General features: G+C 40.0%; 1 protein-coding gene across 1 annotated transcript in view; it reads left to right on the top strand.

Moving 5' to 3' along the window:
- The window catches only part of MED12L (mediator complex subunit 12L), a 345,920-nt gene that overhangs the window by 20,723 nt on the left and 310,665 nt on the right, over positions 1-14,532 (top strand). Inside the window, exon 3 of the mRNA XM_023232117.2 lies at positions 9,978-10,082. Within this exon, the coding sequence (XP_023087885.1) occupies positions 9,978-10,082 (105 nt within the window). The remainder of the gene's footprint in view (positions 1-9,977; positions 10,083-14,532) is intronic.

Raw genomic sequence — 14,532 nt, forward strand, 5'->3', positions numbered from 1 at the left:
TCCTTCCTTCCTTCCTTCCTTCCTTCCTTCCTTCCTTCCTTCCTTCCTTCCTTCCTTCCGACAGGGTCTCACTATATTGGCCCAGTTATTCTGAAACTCCTGGTCTCAAGCAGTCCTCCTCCCTCAGCCTCCCAACGTACTAGGATTATAGGCATGAGCCACCATGCCCAGCCTGATGTCACCTTCTTGCTTAAAACCTTTACTGTTCTTATGATGAAGACAGAAGTTCTTTATTTGGTTCACAGACCCTGCATATTCTCTCCCCCAACCTGTACTGCTTCATTCTTATCTTTTACAGCTGCATTCCACTTCATGCTACTGCTATGACAGCATTTTTTCTTTAATTTTCCCAACCCTGCAGACTTTATCCATGCCCATCCTCTGTCTTTCGTCTTGTCAGGCACACATACACCAATGATTGTTATGCCTTCCTGATGAATTGACCTTTTTATCATTATGACTTGCCCCTCTTTATCTCTGATAATACTTTTTGTCTTGAAGTCTACTATATCTGATGTCAATACAACTACTTCAACTCTTTTATGTTTATTGTTTGCATGGTATATATCTTTTCCATCCATTTACTATCAACTTATCTGTCTCTATATTTAAAGTATGTCTTTATATTTAAAGTATAGCCTGTAGTTGGGCTCTACTTTTTTACCCATTCTGACAATTCCAATCTTCTAGTCTTGGAGTCTAGAGTCCATTGAAGTCTTAGTCCGTGAATATTTAATTAGCATTTAGTGTGCTTATTGATATGGTTGGCGTTGGGTCTACCATTTTACTATTTGTTTTCTGTGTCCCCAGCTTTTTTTTTTTTTTTGGATTATTAAAGTATTTTAAAAATAACTTTTGTTTACCAATTGCATTTTAGTTATACTTGTGTTGTTTTTCGGAGTGGTTGCTCTAGGAATTACAATCTATACCCCAACTATTCATGATCTCCTTAGTGTTAATATCTTATCATTTCGTGCAAAATATCAGAACTTTACTACTGTAAGAGGCTATCCTCTTGAAGTTTAACTCCTACTTTGCAGTCAGAGCTCAGGTCAAAGGCCACTTTTTCAGAGCACTCTTGTCTAACTCCCCAGACTGGTTTAAGCCACTATTATGTGCTTTCTGAGCAGGCACTTTGGGGTATTTATAACACTTGGAATTCGCTCACTGTGGAATCCCCTGTACTTAGCAGAGTCTGTATGCATAATTATTTGTTAATCTAATGAAGGACGGGGAGTCAGCGCTGAGTTGTGGCTTGAAAAATATAAAATATTTCATAATAATATACTTCAGGGGGTGGGAATGACAAGGTGTAAGGCTTAGAGGTTGAAAAGACAGTGTATGTGGGGTGGCATATAATAAAGTAGATTAAACGAAAGTTAAAATATAAAAATAGAAAACAGCTATAATAACAATAGCCACCATTTATAGGGCATTTAATAATGGACCAGCCACTGTGCTAAACTGCACATTTAATCTTATGTAACCTCAGTCCTGTGAGTTATTCCTGTCTCCTTTCAAACAAAGCCACCAAGGTACAGAGATCAGTTACCTTAGTCTCAATCGTAGGTAAGGCTATGTATTCAAACACAGATCCATGTGACTCGCACACTTAGAATGGAAGCAAGACTGGAATGCTGGGCTTGATTCTTTAAGGCTTTGAGTGCCAGTCCTAGGTGACTGTGTTTTGATTTGGGGCCAGAGAAAGTGGGGAGAAGACCAGAGATATTATTGAGGGTTTGTAGATAGTTATGCTAGATGCTGCTTTTTCCCTTCTCGGGGAAAAGAGCAGAAAGCCTTCTGATGCTTTTGGATAGGGGAGTGCAGAATAGAAAACTGTTTCAGGAAGATTCATCCAGGGCCAGTAGGCATGCTGGACAGGAGTGAAATGTGTGTGGAGCAGTAGTTGAATCCTGTTGTAACAGCTGCCTCAGTTGGTGGGGGTGGGGTGGGGGGTAGGGGAGGGTGGGAGGGGGGCTGTGGTATTTTAAAGGAAGGAATAAAGGGGAGATATGTTTTGAGAGAAGTATGGATAGGTTTGGTTAATGATGAGGTATAAGGAGTAAAAGATTCTTCCCTTATCTTCTGAGTCTTTTATATCTGCTAACTGTAGTTGTTGCCTAGTAACAATTAAATGTATCTGTGATGGGGATTATCATAGCCCAGTTTCCCAAACTGGGGTTTACAGACATCTTCGGAATCTGAGAGAATGTTCTTTTGGGGGAGAGGTGGACAAGGCTAGGAAATATAGCTATGAAACCATGAAAAGTTTTTTGTTTGTTTTGAGTAAGACTTGAGCTAACCCAGCCTTCCTGACTAGTGCATAGAGGGATATTTTGCTACTTCTGTGGCATTCTCATCCCTGGTGGACATTTCTGTACAATTCATTGAACTGTCATGGAACTGGTTAGATGTGACTAGGGGACTGAGAAAATTGGGAGTTCCTGCGCATGTTCTGTGCGATAGATGGTGACGCTCAGGAGATTGTGAGTGTCTGTAATATGTATTTGTGTGCATTATCTGACTTTGAGATGGCCATTGATAATTGTTTAAACTGAGCTTATTTTTTTCTTGAGTGAGAAAGAGCTTAAAAAAATTCCCAAACTAGCATCAAAATGTTTTCACTTTCCCAGTGAAACATTTCATTGAAATTAAAAGATTGTTTTGAAAGTGATCCAAAAAATAAGATCTTTCTGTGAAGTTCAAGGTAAATGCATGAGATTTATGGATGCATTTGGAGATTACCCAAAGTATCGAAGGTCTGATTTTTTTTTTTTTTTGAGATGGAGTTTCACTCTGTTGCCCAGGCTAGAGTGCAGTGACGTGATCTCGGCTCACTGCAACCTCTGCCTCTCGGATTTAAGCGAGTCTCCTGCCTCCCGAGTAGCTGGGACTACAGGCGGCTGCCACCACACCTGGCTAATTTTTTGTATTTTTAGTAGAGACGGGGTTTCACCGTATTGGCCAGGATGGTCTCAGTCTCCTGACCTCCTGATCTGCCTGCCTCGGCCTCCCAAAGTGCTGGGATTACAGGCGTGAGCCACTGCGCCTGGCTGAAGGTCTGATTTTTCTATCAGTGTAGAATACAAAAATACAGGGTTAACACAGGCCTTTTCATATTAGCATGGACTATTTTCTGGACTTTGGTTTCTGTTTCTCTCTGTGTGCCTGTCTCCCTAGAATAAAGCTTGTTATTTTAGTTGAAACCGATGACAAGAGGTGTGAGCGTTCTTCTTTCTCTGTGTTTGGATTACTTTGTTGTAAACCTGTTGAAATCCATGTGCACAGTGGTTTGGTGCATTGCTACTCTGGGCCGCTTGGTGAGGACTGTAAATTCACATTCTCAGCTGGCATTGTCTCTTGGTTTAGTTAATACTTGGTCTTGGACGTGCGTGTACAACTACTTTGCCCTAGATGCTGTTAATGTTAAACATATTTAAAAGTATGTCTGGATTCATGGTCTCCTCTGTTTCCCAACAGTTATTAAAAGTGCTTTATTTTTTCTTTTACTCTCCATGTTGTACAATGGGAAGATATTCAACCTTTAATAAGAGTCTTTTTAAAAGGTGCAGTGTTGTTGATCTGGTTCCCAGAGCACAACCCTGGGAACAAGATCTTGAGTATCTGTTGTGTGTGCCTCACGTTTTTGGGATCTTAGTTGCCTCACCTTTACAGCTGGGCAAAGTAGCTGCTGGAAGTTCTGTTATAAGAATTGTTGGCCAGATAGAGTTGAACAAGCTTAAATCTCTGTAAGGAAAGGCATTGTAAGAATTTTGGTGACTGCTACCCTCCATTATTTCCAGACATCTTTGAAGAGGTTCGGGGCTAGTACAAGAGGAAGCTATTTGTGTCCCTTACAGATTCTGGCTTGGGGGTTTTAGAGGCATGCTGTTCCAAAATTTGGACTCTCCTCTTTCAATTTTTGCCTGATTAGACTTGACAAAAGCCTTCAGAGCAGTGTCATAAAAGTTTGTTATTTGAGTTCAGGTAATGCACATTACTTCTTGTTTGGAATCTCTTAATGCTGCCTAATACCATTAAGTATCCATGTCCCAGCCCAGTTTCCCAAACTTGGGGTCTGTGGACTCCCTCAGGTTAGAGAAAGTGGTTCTCCTCTAAAAGGGGTCTGTTGGTGCATTACTGGAGTTTGAGAAATAATGTCTAAGCAACAATAGTTAATACTCTGGAATTTGAATCTTATTCTTATCTTTTGGATTTTTGTCATTAATGTTAACTCTTCTCAGAAACTTTAGGAAATAGACCATCAGGGTGCTTTGTTTGGTTGTGATGCTCTGGATTTTTACCTCCTCTCATGTAGTTTCTCTAGGTCCCTGACCTGAAGTTTTGTACTAATAAACCTCACAGACGTGACAGCTGTTTTTTTTGGCTCTGTGGCCCTAATGTTCTATAGGAAGTGAAAGGAGTGAAGTGAAAACTTTATTTACTTGGTTCCTTCCTGGATCTGTGTGTGTGTAGCTTTCTTTGCGTTTGTGTCTTTAGAGTGAGGGAAGAGGGTGTAGTAGAGAATTCTGAATGGACTTTTCTTCTTGAGATCTCCTGCTCTTGAGCCAAGATGGGACGTCCATTTTCTTTCTGGTGTTGAGACCTGTACTGGCACTGGGCATGGAAACCCTGGTTTTATAGAGAGGCAGAAACCTCAAGTCTTCATGTTAGCATAGTCTCTGTATCAGCATCACCTGGGAACTTGTTAGAAATACAGATTCTCAGGCATCACTCCTGACCTACTGAAGTGGGAACTCTGTGGGTGGTGCCAGCAGCTGTGCTTTTGGGAGTTCTTCAGAGGATTCTGATGGATGTAAAAGTTTGAGAGTCACTGCTTTAAGGGAAACGTCTTTTTAATTTCCCAAGAAGGCTTTTTGTATCTCTGCTGACTGGAGCTTCAGGTTATCACTTTCTGGAACCAAAAATATGATACAAACAATAGCAGCAATGCTACCTGCCAGCCATTTTTATATGGTTTGATGGTTGGGAGCATGGACTTTTTGGAATCGTTCACTACTGTGTAACCTTGGCCACATTAGTTTCTCTCCGGGCTTTTTTTTAAACTGGGTTATGCAGATAACGTGGTAGAAACTATTACTGTCCTCGTTTTACAATTGGGGAAATGGAAGCACAGCAGTGGTCCCACAGCTTGCTTAGTGTCCCTCTTAAATGTAGTGGGGGGTTTAAATTCGAGCTGTCTGATTGCAGACTTTGGGCTCTTACCCACAGTATTCTCCCCACTCGTGTCTGCATCTCCATGAGTCAGTCCATGGTGCCAGCGTGTATCCGCCTGGAACCACAGATGCGAACCAGAGGATGGCCTAGTGAGTTGGAATTAGAGCATCCCCATTGTTGCAGCACGAGCAAGATTTTGACTGACACTTCAGTGTGGAGCTCAGTGTTTCTTAAACCCAGAGCCTGTGAAACCCCCTTTTCAGAATAGGGCCCTAAAAGATAAAAGCTATCCTTCTGGTGGGTCTGTGGCTCTCACTGGAAGTACTGTGGAAATCTGGGTGCGGGGAGAGGAGTTAGTTGGCTGCTACCATTGAGTGGGTGGAGTTGTCCTCAGGGTGCAGATGGGTGGGTTCCATGAAGAATTGTCCTGTGTCCCCTGCACTTTCAGATGTGTCACTGAAACCTTCAACTGTTTTTACCCATCTCAGATGGGAATCTGTTTTACGTATGATCTCAAAGTATTTTTTGTATGATTTTAATATACATTTAATATACATTGAGTTTCTGAGGAATGTAACTGTTGTGTCTTAATATGTTGGGAGACTATTTTGTTAGTTTGAAACTATAGCAAAAGTGTTTCACAGTTTCAAAAAATTCATGTTATGCTCTTCCTGATCATTTGAAATGGCAATACAGCACACTTGTATCAGTTTGCATTTTGTAGTTACTGTGTTATCCTAATGCTAGGAATAGGAACAAACATTTAACAATTTCTTTTGTATTTTTTTGAGACAGAGTCTCGCTCTGTTGCCCAGGCTGGAGTGCAGTGGCACGATCTCTGCACACTGCAACCTCCGCCTCCCGGGTTCAAGCAATTCTCAGCCTTCTAGGGCCCTGCTTCTTCAAAGTCTAATGTGTCCATGAATCATGTGGGAATTTGTTAAAAGGCTGATTGTGACTCGGGGGGAGGGGTGAGATTCTGCCTTTCTAACAGGCTTGCAGGTAATGCCAGTGCCCCAGGGCCAGGGACCACACTTTCAGTTGTGAGAGTCCAGTGTAGTGTGCCTGAGCGTTTCCTGTTGAAGTACCTATTTTAACTTACTTTCTTTTTAAAAAATTTTAGAATGAGAGCATTATACTGAATTAAAAAATATTGGTATAGGTAAGTTACTTATGAATTTCATTTCACACTAGGGAAATCGATGTTATAAAATGTTTGTTTTCAGGATGGTGTGTGGGGTTTGATGGGATGAGTGCCCTTACTCTGGGTGACAAAGCGGTGCTAGTTAGAAACACAAATGAAATTACAACTCCAAATTCATAAGGTGGTGACTCAGAATATGCTTATGTTAATTGTTCAGAATAGGATGTCGTTCATTTATTTATTCTTTGAACAAATATTTTTTGAACACCTGCAATGTGTGCTATTTGCCAGGCACTGCATCTGTGCACTCTGTGCTTGGCCTGTGTTTGTCAACAAAATAAAGATCCCCAGTTTTACGCACCTTTTCTTCTCATCGAGGAGACAGCCAATACACATTCTAAATTATAGTGTGTTTTAGGTGATAAATGCTATGGATTGCTGAAGGATCAGGAATGCTGGGAGGTAAAGGGAATGGGTGGACAGTTCCAGTCTAAATAGGGTCATCACATTTCTCATTGAGAATGTGAAATTTGAGCAAAAAGTTAAGGTGGTCAGGTCGTTGACCATGTGGATACCAGGAAAAAGAGCAGTCTAGGCAGGGGGAACAGACAGTGCAAAATCCCTGATTAGAGAATGCTGCACTGGTATGTTTGAGGAATTGCAAGGAGACCAGACAGTGTTAGTGAAGGGGAGTGTCGTTAGGGATTAGGCCAGAAAAGTAACAGGGTTAAGATCACACAGGAACTTTTAGGATATCGTAGGGCCTTTGCTTGTACTTTGAGTAAAATGGAACATTATTGCAGGCTATGGTCTCACTTGAGTTTTAAAAAGCTCCCTATGGCTGCTGTGTTCAAAGTGGCCTTCAGGGGGAAAGGGGAGAGGCTAGGAGACCAGTTAGGAGCCATTGCATTGCCTAAGCATGAGATGATGCATGGTGGTAATGAGAAGTGGTCAAACTACATGTATTTTTGTGAAATTTAGGATGCAAAGTTTAAATTTCTCAGAACTCAAGGCTCCCAATAATATCCGTGTGGCTCCTAGTTTGAGGAAAATCTGAGGTAGATGACAGATATGTATCCATAGTTCCATGTTCTTTTCCTTCTGGGGGTTCTGAGTTTGCGCACACACTCAGGAGTGGGCATGTCTCTTCGTCCCAGCGATTAGCAGTTGGACACAATGAGCAGCTACCTGATCTGGTGTTAGTATAAACTAAAAAGTGAAGCAATACTAAACTATCTGGTTCTGAAAATCTCACACATTCTTCTTGATTAGGCCAGAATGTATTTTTAGTAAAAGCATATGCTGTTACTCAATGTTTCTTATAATACTCTGATGGTAAATCAACGATAAATATTCAGTTTTCTCTTCCTACTTTCCCCCTGAGCTCACTGCTGGTACTCCTACTTTCTTAGACTCAGAAACTACTGAAATTTCGGTAGCACATTTGTTTTAAGTTGACTGAAATCTTTCTGACTTAAAATATGCATTATGTAGTTTTGCTCTATATTTTCACATAGTTTATTTGAAAATGTGGGAGCAGTTTGGAGATAATCTTCTGATAATGTACATATAACTCATATTCTGTGTGGATCACGATTTCAGTGACCTTCTGTGCTTGGAGGAGACTTGTGATTACCATAGAGTGAAATTTCCTATTGAGGGGTCTTTTGAAAACTCGCCAAAACAGTGGCCCGCCAAGGCGTTAGTAAGAGCACACATAATTAAGTAAAGTTACATGGCATGTCTCCAGGAGACCTCTGTTCTCAGCCAAGGTGACCTTTTTAGAGTTTGGTCAGGTGCTTAAATGTCATAAACTATTTTGTTCTAAGCTTCTTGATTAATCGTAACAGTGATTTTGATCAATTGCTGTTTTTCATTTTACGCATGCAGCAGTTACTTAAAGGAATAAGTGTATCTTATTCTTGTGCCGTGGCTACCATTACTCTCAACTGTTACTAGGATTATTTCTTGGCTTGGAGTGAGGGGAGCAGGAGGTAGCTTCATTTACTCAAACCTCTCCCTCTTATTCTTTCAAGTTTGTATTTTAGGAATTCTGATTTAGTTCCGTAACTCAGTGATAATCTGGGTAAGGGCAAGAAGGCTTTTTTTTTGAGAGGCTTGGGTTATTTTTGATGTGTTGTGACCTTGGAAAAGTGTTCTTATATCTATCCAGTAGGAGATCTTTTTAAGGAGAGTAGGAGTTGTAGCCACATATTTTTAGACCACATTTTCATGTGGCATTTGTTCTTTGGTGGCATGGTGTCATGGAAATTTCTCTTCCTAGTCTAGGATTTAGAAGATAGTATTTCCGTGCTGGCTTTGTCCAGTTGCTGCACTAGCTTAGTGAGGCATACTTTTCTCATCTGTACAATCTGTACAATGGGCATGAAGATACATGCCTACTGTCTCCTTTGGAATTGGAGTTGGTAAAGATCAAGTGGGCCAAAATGCGTGAGAAAACATTACAGCTCTAAACTTCCCTTCAGTTGTGGGTTGGGATGTTGTGTGACTGTGGTCATAGGGCATGTGCCTAGGAACCCTTTGCTTCTGTCTTTAATTCACCATATGTCTTGGGTAAGTTGGTGAACCAGCTTTCTTAAACATAAAACAGGTGTGTGCATAGGGGTTGGCCATGAATGGAGAGTCAAACTGGGCTCTCTGGAAACAATTTTTTTTTCTTTTTTTTGAGCTGGAGTCTCACTGTGTTGCCCAGGCTGGAGTGCAGTGGCGCGATCGCGGCTCACTTCAACCTCCACCACCGAGGTTGTAGCGATTTTCCTGCCTCAGCCTGCAGAGTAGCTGGGATCACAGGCATCTGACACCACGCCCAGCTAATTTTTGTGTTTTTAGTAGAGATGGGGTCTCATCATGTTGGCCAGGCTGGTCTTGAACTCCTAACCTCAGGTGATCCACCTGCCTCGGACTCCCAAAGTGCTGGGATTACAGGCGTGAGCCACCGCACCCGGCCTGGAAACAATTCTTAAAAAAATCCTATCGTTTTATATTTCTGTGAGATTTTTGCTCATTTTTTTTTTCTTTTTCTAACTTGTAAGTTAAAAAAAAAAATCTAAACTTATAGGAAAGTTAAAAGAATAGTATAATGGGCCAGGTGCAGTGGCTTACACCTGTAATCCCAGCACTTTGGGAGGCTGAGGCCAGAGAATCACTTGAGGTCAGGAGTTTGAGGCCAGCCTGGACAAAATGGTGAAACCCCATCTCTACTAAAAATACAAAAATTAGCCTGCTGTCGTGGCGGGTGCCTGTATGTAATACCAGCTACTTGGGAGGCTGAGGCAGGAGAATGACTTGAACCAGGGAGGTGGAGATTGCAGTGAGCTGAGAGTGCACCACTGCACTCCAGCCTGGGTGACAGAGTGAGACTCCATCTCCAAAAGAAAAAAAAAAGATAGTATAATGAAGACCCATATACTCAGCACCTAGAGTCAACAGTTAACATTTACCACATTTGCTTCATCCCTCTACACATTTATGTATTGGTGTTTAAACTTCAATTTCTGCCTTCTTTGATTGTTGTCCTTTCAAGAATTCTCCTCTACAGAGTATAACAAATTTAGCCATTACTTAGGGTGCAGTATGTTGGATTATGATGAAGCTTTTACATCCTTTTGCTTAATCAATACCTTCTCTTGAACAGGATGAACTTACTGCTGTGAATGTAAAGCAAGGCTTCAATAATCAGCCAGCCTTCACTGGAGATGAACATGGCTCAGCTAGAAATATTGTAATTAACCCATCAAAGGTAATGTTATTTGTTTATTTCCTCAAACTCTTGAAAAAGTGTGTATATGTGAAACCCTTAATAATCAGTGTTGATAAATTAGTGTTATTTAAGCTACAGTCCATATTCAGATTTCCCCCAAATACTCTATATGCTGTGCTGCCCCAGGATCCAATCAGGGATCATACATTGCATTTAGTTGTCACATCTTTTAATTTAGTACAGTACAGCTCTCTGCTTCTCCCTCCTCCCCTTTCCTGCCTTTTTAAAAAAAGACTTTTATGATTGCTATTCTAGAAGAGCCCAGGTCAGTTGTCTGATATACTAGTGCTATATTCTAGATTTTTCTGATTGTTTTCTCGTGACAGGATCCAGGTTAGATATTTTTGGTAGGAAGACTACATTGCATCATATCAGGAGACACGCAATGCCAGTTTGCCCTATTGTTGGCTGTAGTTTGATCACTTGGTCCGGGTGGTGTCTACCATCTCCCTGCATTGGAAAGGTAGTCCTCTCTACCTCTTAGTAAGGTCTACAAGGTGATAATTTGAGAGGATATAAATATCCTATTTTTCAATAAAATTTCATCCTGTTATTTTAGCATCACTTGATGACTCCTGCTGAATGATTTATTTTGCTGGTGATTGCCAAATGCAGGTTTTCTAATTATTTCATATGCATGTTTTACTTGGCATTCTTTTGTTAAAAGAAGTACTTCCTTTTACACTCAAGTTTTTAGTGTCACTTTGGATTCTTTTTTTTTTTTCTTTTAATTTGACGTGTTATAATCCATACCTTCATTTTTCTTTTTGATGCTCAAATTGTCTCATGTTCTGCTAGTAGGGACCCCGCCAACCTGGCTGCTGGTTAAATGTACTTGTCATCCTTTGAGCACTTCCCTACTTTTGGCACCAAAACATATTCCAAGTTTATCTTGTTTTTTTCCCAAACCAGATATGGATGCTCAGTGCTATTGGAGTGTCATTCTTTCTAGGCTTTCTCAGTGGACAGAGATGGGATATGTAGATACATATTTTTTCTACCTACCTGTTATTACCATTTCTAGCCCAGTGTTGCAGGGTATTTCCCTTGCTTTTTCGTATTCCATTTTTAGGTCTCCCTTCTCCCAAAGTGAGAACTCTGGCTCTTAATAATATCAATATATATATATATATTTATTCTGTCTTACAACACACATAAAACAGTTCCAGAATAAAATACTTCATTGCCACTCCAACAACAAAACCACTGAACAAATGTGCAATTTTTCTACAATACTTTTTGACCTTAGACTTACTTTCATTAAAAGTATATACTCAGAACGTTGTGCTCAAAAAAATTTTTTGTAAAATTATATGTCTTTTTCTCTGTGTTTATCTTATCAATTAGTAATATAGGCTAGGCGCAGTGGCTCACGCTTGTAATCCCAGCACTTGGGGAGGCCGAGGCAGGTGGATCACCTGAGGTCAGGAGTTTGAGACCAGCCTGGCCAACATGGTGAAACCCTGTCTCTACTAAAAATACAAAAATTAGCTGGGTGTGGTGGCAGGCACCTGTAATCCCAGCTACTTGGGAGGCTGAGGCAGGAGAATCGCTTGAACCCAGGAGGCAGAGGTTGCAGTGAGCTGAGATCGCGCCATTGTACTCCAGCCTGGGTGACAGAGCTAGACTCCGTCTCAAAAAAAAAAAAAAAAGGAATATAAATAGAATTGTTTGCGTTTCTCTGTAATCTTTTAGGGTTTGATTTTTTTTCATATATTTTGAGTTGGATATTAAAATACTTTTGTGAAATTAAAAACATACATACAAATGAAATCAGACATGCAGGTGAGTTTCTATTTCCTTTCCCTTCTCCAGAGAAATGTTAATGGTTTGTGTATCATTCCAGATCTCTCTTTATATGCACACAAGTGCACACAAGTTGTTAAACTATCAACTGAAATATTACTTAAGTGGTGTAAAAGAAAATAGAAACATTTTCTGCAGATAGTCCTATTGACCAAACCCAATGTTTTTAGTTTTGTCTTTTTTCAATCTTGGTACAATTTTTTATGTTAAAACCACAATTATGTGTATGTAATTTGTGATCCTTTTTTAAAATTATGATAAAACCTTTACTATTTAACCATTTTCATTTTTAAGTGTACAGTTCTTGGGCATTAAGTATATTTCGCATTGTTGTCGCAAACATCAACCATTGTCACCATCCATCTCCAGAACTCTTTTTTTTTTTTTTTTTTTTTTTTTGAGACATATTCCAAATTTATCTTGTTCTCTCCCAAACCAGATCTACAAAGTGGAGTCTGGCTCCGTCGCCCAGGCTGGAGTGCAGTGGTGCAATCTTCGCTCACTGCAACCTCTACCTTTCTGGTTTAAGCCATTCTTGTGCCTCAGCCTCCCAAGTAGCTGGCTGCGCCTGCCACCACACCTGGCTAATTTTTGTATTTTTGTAGAGACAGGGTTTCACCATGTTGGCCAGATGGTCTCAAACTCCTCACCTTAAATGATCTGCCTGCCTTGGCCTCCCAAAGTGCTGGGATTACAGATGTGAGCCACTGCGCCCGGCCTCAGAGCCTTATCTTTCTTAATTGGTCTGCTTTAAAAAATTGAAACATTATTTTGTATGCACTTTTCCTTATGGCTGAAGTAGTCATATGAATAATAATTCATGGCTAGATAAAATTCCATGATGTATGTACTATAATTGACTGAAACCTCTATATACAGCAGTTAGTTTGTTGCCAATTTCTCATGGTTATTTATAAAGAAACTGTAGTAATACTTGAAAGTATAACTTTTGTTCTTTAGGATAAATTCCCTGAGTTGTATTACTACTTGGTTAACGGGTGTGTTAATGTACTAGGGCTGCTATAACAAAATACTTCAGACTGGGTGTCTTAAACAACAGAAATTTAATTTCTCACCATCTGAAGGCTGGAAGTCCAAGATAAGGTGTCAGCAGGTCTGGTGTCTCCAGATGCCTCTCTCCTTGGATTGCAGGTGGCCACCTTCTCACTGTGTCTTCACATGGTCTTTTCTCCTTGTGTTTTCCTCTGTGGTGTCTCTTATTCTCATAAAGTCCTACTATTTAACCTTAATTACCTCCTTAAGGCCCTATCTCCAAATATAGTCACACTGAGGGTTAAGGCTTGAAGATGAATTTTGAGGGTGTACAATTTAGTCCATAATAGAGAGTATTAATGCTTTATGTCTCTTGATATGAACTGCTAAATTGTTCAGTTGTATCAAGTTTTATGTCAATTTAAATAACTGAGTAAATGGAAATAGCATCTATTACACTTCTGCTACCACTCTTTCTGTGAGATTTACTCAAGGACCCAAGACTTCTGAGGGGAATTTGATTTTATAAATATGAAATACATGAATTATAATGTAACTCCTAAATTTTTTCCCCACATTCTTATCAAATGAATTATTTTTGAAAATAACTTTGGATGGATGGAAACAAATGTTAAATTTAACCTTTTCTCTGGCCATGTGTGGTGGCTCATACCTGTAATCCCAGCAATTTGGGAGGCCAAGGCGGGCGGATCACCTGAAGTCAGGAGTTCGAGACCAGCCTGGCCAACATGGTGAAACCCCGTCTCTACTAAAAATAAAAAATAAAAAGGAGCTGGGTGTGGTAGTGGGCACCCGTAATCCCAGCTACTCTGAGAGGCTGAGGCAGGAGAATCTCTTGAACCCAGGAGGCAGAGGTTGCAGTGAGCCAAAAATCACGCCAGTGCCTTCTAGTCTGGATAACAGAGTGAGACTCTGTCTCAAAAAAAAAAAAAAAAAAAACAACCCAAAACCAAACAAAAAACACCTTACCTCTTATACCTCGTTTGCAGGAGTATACAATTGTATAAACCTTTTAGAGGGCAATTTGGCAACGCTTATTAAAATTGCAGAATTATACAGTCTGAATGCTGAAAGTCTATCCTAAAGCTCTAGCTATGTATGAAATAACAAATGTGAAAGGCTACTCATTTTAGTGTGATTTGTAATAGCAAAATTTTGGAACAAATGCTGTCCGTTAATGGTAACTTGATTAAATGTGTATCCAGACAGTACATTGTTATGGGTCTATAAAAATGAAGAAGCTTTCTGTGTACAGATAAGGAAGGGTCTCAGACATTTACTAAGTATGCATAATGAGTTATACATACAAGGAAGAGAAAAATAATAGATGTGTGTTTACTCTCCTGTATCCACGTAAGGACACAATGGAAGGACACATATGAAATGAATCAAATTGTTTACTTGGAGGTAGGCATTGGGACTTGGGGATGAGGTGGCTCTTTGCTTTTTATTGTATTTGTGGGTTGATTTCTGAATAATATGTATTGCTATGGCAATTAAATGTTATAATCATGTTTTGACCTTTTTTGGAGCCCTAATGTATATTTTCTAGTGTTTTGCTTTCTTGGGAATTTTGACTTTGTTAACAGTAGGCAGCAGGAATTAATAT

Source organism: Piliocolobus tephrosceles, chromosome 2 (genome assembly GCF_002776525.5).
Source record: "Piliocolobus tephrosceles isolate RC106 chromosome 2, ASM277652v3, whole genome shotgun sequence".
Classification (NCBI taxonomy): Eukaryota; Metazoa; Chordata; class Mammalia; order Primates; family Cercopithecidae; genus Piliocolobus; species Piliocolobus tephrosceles.